Source organism: Leopardus geoffroyi, chromosome E1 (assembly GCF_018350155.1).
Source record: "Leopardus geoffroyi isolate Oge1 chromosome E1, O.geoffroyi_Oge1_pat1.0, whole genome shotgun sequence".
Lineage (NCBI taxonomy): Eukaryota > Metazoa > Chordata > Mammalia > Carnivora > Felidae > Leopardus > Leopardus geoffroyi.
This window is the reverse complement of record NC_059330.1, coordinates 58,070,823-58,084,187: the sequence shown is the minus strand read 5'-3', so window position 1 is coordinate 58,084,187 and position 13,365 is coordinate 58,070,823. Positions and strand designations below refer to the sequence as shown.

General features: G+C 54.1%; 1 protein-coding gene across 1 annotated transcript in view; it reads left to right on the top strand.

The window, feature by feature from the left end:
- The first annotated feature begins 7,350 nt into the window (after positions 1-7,350).
- Positions 7,351-13,365, top strand: part of CYTH1 (cytohesin 1) — a 78,513-nt gene continuing 72,498 nt past the window's right edge. The window contains exon 1 of the mRNA XM_045490957.1: positions 7,351-7,474. Coding sequence (XP_045346913.1) covers positions 7,453-7,474 — 22 coding nt within the window. The 5' untranslated portion in view covers positions 7,351-7,452. The remainder of the gene's footprint in view (positions 7,475-13,365) is intronic.

The following is a 13,365-nucleotide window of genomic DNA, read 5'->3' as shown; positions in this document are numbered from 1 at the left end:
ACCCGTCTCTAGGCTCGAATCCCCATTTTTGTCCTGACCCCCCCAAGAATCAAACCAGCTCGACCTCCCGTGGGCCTGCTTCCTGCTCTGGTCTCCTGGCCCCCAGGACGATCTTTCAGGACAGGAAACCCTAGGCAGTCGCCCCCTGCAGAGGTTTCCCACACCTCTGGGCTAATCCCAAACGCTGACTGCACCTGGGCAGCCGTCTGTCAAGGCCTCGGAAAACACGCGGGGGCCCAGGGCTGGGCGGGCGTGCTTCCTCCGAACACAGTCTCCGCCTGGCTCTCCTCCAGGAGCAGCTGCTGCTGGGAAAAGAGTCAGGTCAGGTCGGGTCCCAGGGTCATGGGATCAAGCCCCGCGTCGGGCTCTGCACTGAGCGTGGAGCCTCCTTGGGATTCTCTCTCTCTCTCTCTCTCTCTCTCTCTCTCTGCCCCTCCCCTGCTGGTGCCGGTGCTCGCTCGCTCGCTCTCTGTCTAAAAACTAAAATTAAATCATCAAAAAGAAGTGATCTGTGTTTATTTTTTTTTTTTTAACTCACCTCTTCCTCCTCTTTCACGCCGATCATTCCGTTTCCTGTCTTACGAGGCCACAGTCACGTGCTTCCGGTGACCAGCAGTCCCTGGCCAGAGCAGGGCCCCGGAAATCTTTGTCAGGGGAGTGCACTGGAAAAGCCGCTTGAGGAAGTGTCACTCGTGACTGTGCATGTGGCCCGTGCTCGGAAAACGGGCCGCCCACCCTCCACCCACATCACTGGCTTCAAATGCCGCTCCTTTTTGACGTGGCAGCTTCCTGAGCCCAAGCCCCTGTGCGGCCCCCTTTGCTTTGTTCTGTTTCACAAGCGAAATCATCGGGGCAAAGTCTGGCGGGAACTGGAGCCCCCCCCCCCCCAAGTTGGAAGTGAGAGCCTGAATCGCGTGGCACGTGGCCAGCTGTCTTCTGGGCGGCACGGGAACACTTGGTGACAGCTGGATACAATCAAGTTCCATTACAAACAGATTTTAAGTGCCATTCACACAGAAGAAATTGCGAGCTTTAGCAAAATAAAATCTGGGGGTTTTCAAAGCAAGACAATGCCCCAATCTCGGCCCGCACGAGCGATCTGGTCTATGGTCTCTTACGTGTGCGAAGCACCCTTTCCTCCCCAGCGCCCCACCTGCCGGGAGAGCGGAACCAGAGAGCCAGGGAAGAACCCATCTCAGGCCCCTGCCCGGTCCCCTGTTTATGGAGGACGCCGGGTCGAATGCCTTTCTCAACACCGTTCCCGCTCGCGTGTATCGGCTTTTCTAGAAGAGCCCCTGCCTGCCTTCCACTCTGGCCTCAGGTGGACACGAGATCATGACCTGAAACCGAAGTCAGATGCTCAACTGACCGAGCCACCCATGGGCCCCTAAAAGTTCTATCTTAAAACTTTAACAGAGGTATAGGGGCGCCTGGGGGGCTCAGTTGAATGTCTGACTTTAGCTCAGGTCATGATCTCATGGTTCATAAGTTCGAGCCCCACATCAGGTTCTGCATTGACAGTGTGGAGTCTACTTGGGATTCTCTCCCTCTCTCTCTCTCTCTCCCTCTCCCTCTCTAAGTTAATTAATTAAATAAATTACTATAAATAAATAGGGGCACCTGGGTGGCTCAGTTGGTTGGGCGACTGACTTCAGCTCAGGTCATGATCTCGCCGTTCATGAGTTCGAGCCCCATGTGGGGCTCTGTGCTGACAGCTCAGAGCCTGGAGCCTGCTTCGGATTCTACGTCTCCCTCTCTCTATGCCCCTCCCCTGCTCGCTCTCTCTCTCTCTCTCTCTCAAAAAGAAACATTAAAAAAGTTGTTTTCAATAAAACATAAAATAGGTATATATTTGGCCTTTGGTATATATGATGTATAATTTAAAAGCTCTATATGTCCCAGGCCTACCATAACAAAGCCCCACCAATTGGAGGGCTTGAAACAACAGAAATTTATGCCCTCTCACCATATGCTTCTGGACGCCTGAAACCTCCAGAAAGTGTGGGCTGAGCCGCACTCCTTCTGACGCCCCCAGTGGCTCTTGGTTTGTGGTCACAACCCTCCAATCTGCCTCCTCTGGGTGTGTCTGTGCCCTAATCTCCTTTTCTTAGAAAGTCACCAGTCATTGGATTAGGGCCACTCTAATGACTCCGTTTTAACTTGATTCCATCTGCAAAGAACCTATTTGCAAATAAGATCACAATTCACCGGTGTTGGGGGCTAGGGTTTCAAGGTTCCTTTCTGGGGGCCCCAGTCCAACCCCTAACAATATGGGAGGATGGGTAATGAAGAGTCTCTCCTACTCCTCCTGTCTGTCTCTGGCAGGAGCTCTCCGAGAGGCAGGCATGGCCCGGACACTCCGTGGCTGTGTCCCCAGCACCTTGAACAGTGCCTGGTACCGTGCCGGCCCCCAACACACATTTGTCGGGTGGCCGAACATACAAGTATAAACGTCTACTACGTGTGTAAATATTTTTATTACAAATGGAAATATATTATATGCTCTGGTTCTGTCCCTGCTTTTTTCACTGCCTACAGCTTGGGAATCGTCTCACGCTGGTGAATATGGAAACCGGCCTCAATCTCTTTAAAGCCTGTGAACGGTCCTTTGTAACGAAAGCACCATAACACATTAACCTGCCCCTGTCGAACACAGATTGTTTCTGAAGAAGTTTGAATCCCCATAGTGTAAGCACAAGAAAAATTATTAGTATTATTTTTTGCTTAAAACCTTCCCTCATAATTCTGATTTTTAAAAAAATGTTTTGAATGTTTATTTTTGAGGGAGAAAGAGACAGCATGAGCAGGGGAGGGGCAGAGAGAGAGGGAGACACAGAATCCGGATCAAGCTCCATCCAGGCTCTGAGCTGTCAGCACAGAGCCCGAGATGGGGCTCGAACCCACAAGCCTTGGGATTACGACCTGAGCTGAAACCAAGAGTGGGACATCTAACCAACTGAACCACCCAGATTCCCCCGATTTAAAAAGTTGTTCGTGGCGTCTGACTCTTGGTTTCAGCTCAGGTTCTAATCTCACTGTCTGTGGGTTCGAGCCCCACGCCGGGCTCTGCACTGACAACACGGAGCCTCCTTAGGATTCTGTCTCTCCCTCTCTCTCTGCCCCTTCCCGACTTGTGCTGTCTCTGTCTCTCTCTAAATAAATACGCTTGGGGTGCCTGGGTGGCTCTGTCGGTTAGGCAGCCGACTTCGGCTCAGGTCATGATCTCGCGGTCCGTGAGTTCGAGCCCCACGTTGGGCTCTGTGCTGACGGCTCAGAGCCTGGAGCCTGTTTCAGATTCTGGGTCTCCCTGTCTCTGACCCTCCCCTGTTCATGCCCTGTCTCTCCCTGTCTCAAAAATAAATTAAACGTTAAAAAAATACACTTTAAAAAATAACATTAACATAAAAAACCTTTTATGGACCAACCACAGGGAAAAGGCATATATTCAAGGTTGTCTGAAGAAACAGCAATGCAGGGAGGAGGGCTGGGTTACAATGGGCAGACTGGGGGGAGTCCCAGGTCCTCCGTGGAGTCCCGTGTCTCCCAGCTCTCCCTGCCTCCAGCTCTCTCCCCTCCAGGGGCTGAGGACACAAGCAGCTAGCGAAGCCGGCCTGGTGTCTCCCACCCTGCACCGCGGCCTCTGTGAGCCTCAGTTTCCAAATCTGTGGTTCGGGGAAAACATCGAAGCAATCCCTGTGAGTCACAAACGTGATCTAATGGAACGTCTTTGCCAGTGACTTTGAGTCAGAAATACATGTCGCATCCTTGCATGCCTTCACACCCGACCGAAACAAGCACTAACTGTCTTTATTACGTGTGACAGATGCGGATTTTGGATTTTAGTCCATTTTCATCTAACGATGATTGGTTCCTCCACTGCCGAGAGTTGGGACCTGCTATTTGAAAGCCCCTGCTGGAATAAAACCTTGTCAGGTAAACGAACTTGTACACAGTCAAGTGCCATGCTAATTGCAATGATTAGCATTCACACCAGTACCCCTCATTATCCTAACGGGCTAACATTTGGGAGTTGGGACCACGATCGATTTCCGTGTGGATAGTGAGAATTAACCTGTCATCTGAATGGCTTTTCTTCCCGAGGTTTGGTCACCGAGCAAGAGCTCAGGTGGCAAGGGACCCCTGTATCGTACCGTTAAGGGAAGAAAGCCAGCTCGGGAATGCCTTGAATCTCCTGGTGACTCTGGCCTAGAGAGTGGTAGGGAGAAGACACAGAGGGGACGGATGTCAGCGAGAGTCTCGGTGCTCCGCTAGGGTGAAAGGAGATCACCAGGTCAAAGCCAGTCGATGGAGCATCGAAGCCCAGGCCAACACAAACAACACGCAGCCAAATCACTGAGCACACACACCCAAAGGACATGGTCACGCCGGGGCCCAAATAGGACTCCCTGCTGTAAAGTCCCCTCTATAAACTAGACCATCTGGCGAAATCAATGAAGATGAAACTCATGAATCCACCAGAATCAACCTTTTAGGAGAAAGATAACATAATCTATTCAAGAGAAGTGTCTAATTTCTGGAATCATTTGAAAGAAACACTTGGGGGGCGGGGTGTGCCTAAAGAAACGGAGACACTAAGGTTCCCCACCAAAGGCTGGGTTGGTCCGCTCGTGAAATTAACAGGGATGTTCGGGAAGGAGCCATTCTCTTAGGAGAGTGGGCCAGAGCTATAGCCCCGCCCCCCAGATAGGATGTAAAGTTTAGGGCTCTTTAGGCTGTTATCTTGAAATCCGTCTCCTCTAACAGAAGTGACGTGAGCCAGCCGTGTAGAAGTTGAGCGGAAGACAGGGACAGACCTGTCCCTTCAGAGATCAGTTCTGGGCAGAATGCATGTTTACAGGCAGAGGCTGCATTTTGTGGGCAGGAAAGGGTCTGGAGGGTTGAGGGGCTTGCCCAGGTCAGAGGGCTAATCAGAAGCAGATCTGAAATAAAAGCACCAGAGTTTCCTCATTCATTCTTTCTTTCTTTTCCCTCAAGGGGAAATTACTTTTCTTTGTTGCCTAGAACAATTGAGAAGTCCTGGGAGGCATACTTGAGGGTTGGCCAGTAATGAAATAGGCTGCCGGGAGGGGTCACACTTCCCCCACCGCCGCCCCCACCATGGAGATATTCCAAGAGAGGTTCATGAGCATTCAGGAACTTGGCCAAGGCCGAGCTCTCCTCCAGCAGCCCCAGGTGTAGCACACTGTATTGGGTGTCCAATGATCTGTATACCAGGAGGGACTTGGACCAGCCAGAGTGACGGAGTGATCCCGAAGTCTCCTGTAATTTTTATGGCTAGCACTAAACCAAGAAAGATCCCGTGTGTCTGGGAGTGGCTAGAAAAGTAGGATTTTTTTTCTTTATTTTTCTAAATTAACAACGATGAAGATACATTCACACGGTGTAAAAAGACCAGACAGCACAGAAAGACCATGACAAAGTATAGAATGAAACGTAGGTCACGGGGCCCCTGGGTGGCTCAGGCAGTTTAGCCTCCAACTCTTGGCTTCGGCACCGGTCATGATCTCACGGTTCGTGAGTTCTAGCCCCGCGTGGAGCTCTGTGCTGACAGTGCAGAGCCTGCTTGGGATTCTGTCTCTCCCTCTCTCTGCCCCTCCCCTGCTTGCGAGCTCTCTCTCGCTCTCTCTCAAAATAAGTAAGTAAACTTAAAAATGAAAGAAGGATGAAAAAGTCTCAACCTCCCTTTCTCCCAGTTTATTCCTTTTAACTTCTTTTGTGGAGCCTTCCAGAAAAATCGTTTTGCACAGAACAACACACATATTTACACGCAGCATTTGTATCTACCGGTGAGTGTTTCAAAGTGGACAAGGGAGGGCACCGGGGATTAAAAAACACTGAAACTGTCCATAGAAGTTGTGAGCTATCAGTGTAGACAAGCTGGCACTCTCAGGAAGGAACGGTTCCAGCAGGAAAGTCAGCCAGGACGGGGTTGCACTGGGGACAGGACGGCCCACAGGAAGAGTTATCTTCACCTCTCTCTTGTGACTTGTCTAAACCCCCAGAGGTCCTTGGATGTCCACGGAGGTCCTGAGGTAGTGCACGGTGTTTGGGTGAGGAGTCCTGAGTTCTGGGGCTGTCATTCCACAGCCCTGAGATTTTCCTCTTTGTCACAGAGAAACAGCCTTCGTGTCTCACTTGATCCCTTCTTGTATTCTTTTGCTGTCTTATGAGCAATTATCATAAAGGGTCAGGTAGGAACGCAGTAAGGTGGGGGGGGGGGGGGTTAGTATGGTAATGTTGGGAGATGTCCGGGAGAGGGGCCACTGCCTGGTCCTTGCCTCAGCCCTGTGTGTGCCCTGGACCTCCTAGGGCTTCAGTTTCTTTGTCTGCGAGATCTCAGGACAAACTGTTCTCCAAGGGTCTTTCCAGTTCATTCTTCCATCCCCTCACTGGTTAATGCAAGCAGATACCTGTTAAGGAGCCCAGCACCCTGATAGCAGAGGTCCCCAACTTTCAGGTGCAGAGCTTCCCTGCCCCAGCACAGCAAAGGGAAGGGGACTGGTTAAGCCTGGTGCGGGCAAATAAAACACGTAGGGAACAGTCTCGAAACGTGTGGATTTACAGATGCAAGAATCAGGAGCACGAAAATCCTGAAATGCTGGGGGGTGAGGTGCCTCCCTTTGAAACCTGATCCAGGAAAATTCAAAGGACTAATAAAAGCATGTATGAAAGCAGTGAAGTCATGGCACGCATGGGGCTAAGGTTTGGACCACAGAAATCAATGCATTCAAACGCTCTGCAGCCTCTGGCCAAGGACACGGCCCTCCCTGGCAAGCTGAGGCGGGCATGACCTTCGGGGCTGACGTCAACGAGGACCACCCTTCCCTTTGGTGGCCGGACGCGACCTTGGGCGTGTGGGCGGCCGCCCGCCGGCTGTGGGCTGGGCACGCTGCGCCGCCCTTGCGAAACCCGAAACAGGCGGGGCCCGCGGAGGCGGCCGGGCGGGGCTTCGGGACCAGGGGGCGGGGCCCGGGCGTGCGCGCGTGCGCAGGCGCGTTTCTGGAGTTGGCGGCGAGCCCGGGGGTGCGCGCGCGCGTGTGGGTGTGTGGGCGGAGGGCGGGGTCTCGAGGGGGGCGGGGTCCGGGGGCCGCGCGTGCGCAGGTGCGGGCCTGGAGTTGGCCCTGTGCGGAGCGGGGGGAGGGGGGGGGCGGGATGCGCGCGCGCGTGGGCGGCGGGCGGGGTCTCGGGCTCGGGGGGCGGGCCCCGGGCGGGCGCGCGTGCGCAGGCGCGTGCGGGCGGCGGCCGCGTGCCGGGGCGCGCGCGGGTGGCGGGCGGGGCCCCCCGCGGGAGTCGAGGGGCCGGCGGCGGCGGCGGCGGCGGCGGCGCGGGCCGGGGGCGGGGCTCTGAGCCGGGCCGAGGCGCACGGGGCCAGGCGCGGCGGGACGTGAGGGGCGAGCGGCGGGGCCCGGCGCGCAGCCCGGCGCCGGCACCATGGAGGAGGACGACAGCTACGGTCAGTACGGCCCGCGGCGCGGCCGGGCAAGCGCCCCCTCCCGCGCTTCCTGCCGTGTCCGCCCGGCGCCTCCGGCTGCTCGGGCGGCTGGCGCTTCGCGGCGACGGCGGTGCGGGACTGGAGCCCAGGGGTCGGCGGTGTTCGGGGACCGGAGGCCGGGGTCGCGCGGTGTCTCCTGCGGGGGCCGCGTCCCCCTAGTTTCGGGCCTCTGTGGGGTCCGCAAGTTGTGTGCCGGGTCCGCGTCTTTGTTCGCGGGCGAGGAGCACACATGGGCGGCCACGGAGCACACAGGCTTCCCCGGGGCGCTGCTGCGGGCGGGCTGCGGGGAGCGGGCGCCGTCGGGCGGGCTCCGGCCCCTCCGCCGGCCCCCGGCCCCCCGCGAGCTGTGCCAGCCCCCCGCGAAGCCCGGCCGCGCTTCGGGAACACCCAAGTTTGCGCTCCCGCGGGTGCGCGGGGACAGATCGCCCTGCACGGCGTCCCACTTGACAGTTCCCACATTGCCCTCCTGCGACCCTTACCACCCCCCGGCCCCCCGAACCGCTGGTGGCCGGGAGCCGGCGCATTCCCCCCTCAAAACAGCCTGAAACTGCGGGGCTCGCCGCAGGTTCCTTGGGAATTGAGTAACATTGTATTCGGGAGGAATTTCGGAAAGAACGGCAACTAGGACGAGGGGCGAACTTGGGTGGTTTTGGTAGCCGCGCAGGAGGCAGCCCCATTTACAGCGCTTGTGCGGCTCGCTGGAGCCGGTCCGGGGGCAGTCGCGGAGGCAGGTCTGGTGTCTTGTGTTTATTTACAAGTAAGGCGTTGTGGAGCTGTTGGCTGCGGAAGAGGGGGGGCCTGTGACCCGCAACTTGACCCCGAGCCGCGCGCCGGGGAATGTGCAGCTGCTCTCTAGACCCACTGGCAGCTCAAGTCCGGAGCGCGTTGGGGATGGCGACCGTCAGACGTCCCCGAGTTACCTTCCAAAGAGAAGCCTTCTGTGCGCTCCTTTTTGTGATGGGGGGGGGGGGGGGATCACCCACTGGCTGGCCTCAGAGGATCTTTCCGCCCCTCCTGCCTCCTCTTTTCTGCACATGAGAAGCTTCGCCTGCTATTTTCTCTTCCTTCTCTTGCCATTGAATCTGTGTGGGACCCCGGGGTTCTGCCAGGCTTTCTTCTTGCCCTCTGCTAGTGTTGTGACCCGCCAAGCGGGGCAGGAAGCAGTCGGTCTGGTTGCTTTTAATGCAGCGACTGCTTTGCCAACGGGCATGCGGTGAATTTGTGCTTGGAAGGGGTAAATGGAAGCGGGCGGATTGGTGTCCTGGGGCAGCTGTACCGGATTAGCACAAACTCGATGGCTCGGAACAACATAAATTTATGCTCGTGTCGTTTTGGAGGTCACAAGCCCACATTTGGGTCTCCCCGGGCTGCCGTCAAGGTGTTTGCAGGACTGTGTTCCATTCTGGGGGGCTCTAGGGGAGTATCCGTTTCCTTCTTCAGCTTCTAGAGGCCACCTTCATGCCTTGCGGGGTGGGGGGGGGCACCTTTCATCTTCAGAGCCAGCAGGTAGCCTCTTCTCGTTCCTCTCTGACCTCTGCCCCTTCTTATTAGGACCCTTGTGATTACATTGGACCCACCGGGACGGTCCAGCTTAGCAGGGGTACTCCGCAGGGGTAATCCCACGTTTGCCACCTAGGGTAACACAGTCATCAGTTTTGGCGATTAGGTCACCGACATCTTTGGGGGCCGATATTCTGCTGACCACACGTAAAGATGAGAAAGTTTATTCTTCCCCTTTATGCAGTTAAAAATGTCATCTTCTTTGTATTTTGGTGGAACCAAAAACGTTGGAATTAAAGAAGATTCCCCACCCGTAGGGCTCACCACACAAGAAGTACCTAATAGCTACGAAGAATAAGAATGTCAGTTCTTTGAGGGTTGTCTCTGTCCCCGGAGCGGCGGTTCCCCTCCCGGGTTTTACAGGGAACCCACCTTGCGGGGGTAGGACACGTGGGGTGCAGACTCATAGAGCACACAAAATGCGCGCCCAGACGGTCTCTCGGCACCTCCAACCTCCGTCGTGCCGTGAGTTAGCCTAGCGCACGGGCCCTGTTTTTAACGTTGTGTCTCAGGGGAAGGATTGTGGTTTCCTGGCTGCCACGTGGGCATGAAACACTTCTGGAACAGAATTTGTTCATAACACGCTGAAGACAGAGGATGAGTTTTAGACTTTCCCTGTTCAATTACAGAGAACTTAAAACACTAATAGAACGGCCTTTTTTTTTTTTTTTTTAATGTTTCTTTTTGAGAGAGAGAGCAAGCAAGGGAGGGGCAGAGAGAGAGAGACACACACACACACACAGAATCCGAGACAGGCTCCGGGTTCCGAGCTGTCAGCCCAGAGCCCGACGCGGGGCTCGAACCCACGAACCGCGAGATCGTGACCTGAGCCAAAGTCGGACGCTCCACCTACTGAGCCACCCAGGCACCCCCAGAACGGCCTTTCCCGACTGTGGACTCCGGTGTTCTGTAGACCCAGTGACCACACCTTCGAGTTCGGATGCCCTTCCTCTCGTAGACACGCCCTATAATGCCGTCTTTTTAATTCAGAGGTTCTTAACTCACTGGACAGTTATCGGGTGCTTCGCACAGCGCACGTGGTGGGGCACAATGGACTGTGAGGACCCGGGCCGGGGGGTAGGAGGAGAGTTCAACAGAAGTCCCCTTCGGGCTTTGTTTTCTTTGAAAACTGTGGAATTGGTGATTTTCTAAAAGCTTAATTGACGTGGGAAGAGAGGTGTGCCTATTGCTTGTGGCTGGTCGATCTTTGTCCCCCAGTTTCTTTCTAAACACTGTGAAATAATTGGGACTTTTTTTTTTAAAGGGTCACGCTCTCTTCTTAGGTCACCATTCTTTGCGGATTTCACAGTTCTCTTTGCAAGAGGAAGAGGGATTTTTGCCTTCGTAGATACCCTGCCCGAGAAAAGACTCCGTGACCATTCCCCTTGGTGCCTCCTGAACTTGAGCGGACACTGTAAACCTGCAGGCCACCTCTTAGCGGGCCTCTGGGGCCCTCCCGAAAGCGTACGTGAAAGTTTTTGTGCATGTGCATATTTGGAGGGTCCTTAGCTTGGTTCTCGGGAGGTTCTGACCCAGGAATCGCGGCTCCACAGTCCCCGTGTGTTGTCCACCTCTCTCTCGAGACAGATTGTGAGGGAGAGGTGGGCAGGGCCATCCCGTAGTGACTTTGGAAGCGTTAGCCGTCAGGATTCTGTGTCACAGTTCTGACATCAGACCATCAAATATCTGAGCAGAGCCGCTGAAGATCTTTGAACCCGTGGTGCCACGTATGGCCTTTACTTCTCGAACACAACTCCTACTCTCCTTGCTTTCCATTAGCTTCAGACTTGTCCCAAGTTTCGCCATGAGGGAGAACTGGCCTGTAAGGAGTAAGCTTCTGTGTGTAGGACACGCTGACCTCAGCCAGGGCCCGACTTCCGCCATCAGAAGACGAAACGAGGTGTGGGCAGTGGGGTGCGTGGGCGCTGCTGTGGCAGGGGTGGGAGCCCCGTGCCTTCAGGGGAGATTTGCTGTCTCATCTCTGTGCCTTGGGGGCAGGCCAGAGTGGGGTTGGGACCCAGCCCAGACCCCTCGTCAGCCATTGAGGGAACAGTAGTAGACTGAACCGGGTTCCGTGCTGCAGAAGTTCATGTTCAGTGGTTAAGTTTTTGCCTGCCGCCCTCCATCCCAAACAGAAACAGGAACACCCCTCTGTACGCGTTTGACCCTGTGCCAAACCGGTTTTCCTTTTTTTTTCCCCCGGTGATCATGGTGTCCTTCGTTGTTCTCAACTTCAGTTACACGCTTAGTGATTTGCCTTTATGGAAAACAATACAGTTCTATGAAGTCAGGGTTTCCTTAGAAAAATCTGGAACATAAGGTTACCATAATTATACATTTTGTGGTCTTTAAGGTAGATTTCCAGGGGTGATATTAACCTGTCAGAGGCGAAAAACATTTTTAGAATTCCTGGTACATGGTGTCGACCTGCTTTCCAAAAGGGCTGTACAGATATACCCTGTTCCTAGCGATGTATGGGGGAACGTGTTTGAGCATCACGGCAAGTACGCCACTGGTGAGGATTTGCATTTGAAAGCTTTTTTTTTTTTAAAGGAAAGAAATCTATTGGTTACAAAATGGCACCTCATTAAATCACTAGCTGGGTTGAAAGATTCTTTTGCGTTTTTGCGTATTATGACCTGCGTGTTTGTGTGGGATGAGGGCTTTATTTACTTACCTGAGATTAACTTTTTTTGTGTGGCTGCGAACAAATGAACTGACTGTTTTTCTCACTCTGATGTTTTCAGCATGGGGAAAGATTTTGGGGTTGGGGTGAGATTTTGCCCAATGGTGCTGTTCACCTGTTTATCTTTTTTTAATTGTTTCTCTTTTTTATTTGAAAGGGTTCGTTTATTTTGAGAGAGAGTGTGAGCAGCGGAGGGGCAGAGAGAGAGGGAGAGAGAGAATCCCAAGCAGGCTCTGGGCTGTCAGCATCAGAGCCCGACACGGGGCTTGAACCCACGAACCCGTGAGATCATGACCTGAGCCCAAATCAAGAGTTAGACGCTCAACCGACTGAGCTACCCAGGCGCACCTAATTTTTCTCCTAAAGATCGAAGATCTCTCAACCCATATATTGTCTTCTGGCCAAATACAAACGTTTCCTTTAGAGGAGAACTCATGAGTTAGGTAGCTCTTACAGGTCTGGGTTATGATGATACTTGGGTCGGTCCGTGGGATCTTAAGGCTCATACCCGTTTGTTTCTAAATGTCCCGTGTGTTAATCACAAGCAGTCTTGCCAAATGGGTTTTCCTTAATGTGTTTCAAACATTCAAGATCAGGTAGTTCTACGGAAAGAACTGGGAGAGTGCCTTCCAGTTCAAGGGTGAGAGCGAACCCACGGGTCAGTTGGCGAGGGTGAGGCCGACGTGCGGGCGTGTTGCCCTGGATTGTGGGGCAGAGGTTCAGCGTGGGGCCGGGTGGCCGCCGGAGTCCGCCCCCGAAGACCTGTTCGCCCTCCAGCACGAAAGGCTCGGACAGCGGGCTCCTGGCGACAGTACTTTGCCCGAACCTGTCCATTGGCTTTGTTGCCACACTGCCTCTTGATTGTCTAATTATTGTTGCTTAGTTTCAGTTGCAATAATAGAGGCACGGAGGAGGTGGAAAATGATTTAGAAATGTTCAAGAAGTGAGTCCCACATCCTCTGAAACTGCTGGTAAAGTTGTTTTGCGGGTCTCTCTGCGCTAAAAACACGTAAGATAGGCTGAAGGCTGTGTAGGGGATTTTTGTTACCCGTCCTTATCCAGGATGGTGTGGCAGTGTCTGTCTCTGTGATGCTGAGGTGGCCGTGAGCTGCTTTCTGAGCTGCCTGGCTCCTTTAACAAGGGTCAGGACATGACCTTCCTTATCTGAGTCTTTTCCTGTTTTTTTACCTTTTTTTTTTTTTTTTTTTTTTTTTTTTGAGTCTTCAAGGTTTCCTATTTCAGAAGAGTACCTTTCTCTGGCATCGTTACAGTGCATATTGTAACTATTAATGCTGGTGTGAAGGATGCAATCGGTGTCCTGCTATTAAAAAACCTTTCCTCTTCGGTAGTACCGTCGTAGGCCCGTCTGGGCAAGCAGTTCGGAAGCACGTATTCGGTCAGCCAGCACCGCCCCCGCCCCAGCGTGCAGCCCCCGTTGGCAGGCGTGCTTGGAGCCTAGAAGACAGACGTGGAGGCCTTGAGGGCGAGGGTCAGAGCGCGCGTGGCAGGTGTGAAAACCCTGGGTAAGCAGCTGGAGGAGTCCTGCCTGGAGCTGGGGTCGAACCGGACTGGACGGACGACACTTCTCAGAACTGGGCTCCAGAAG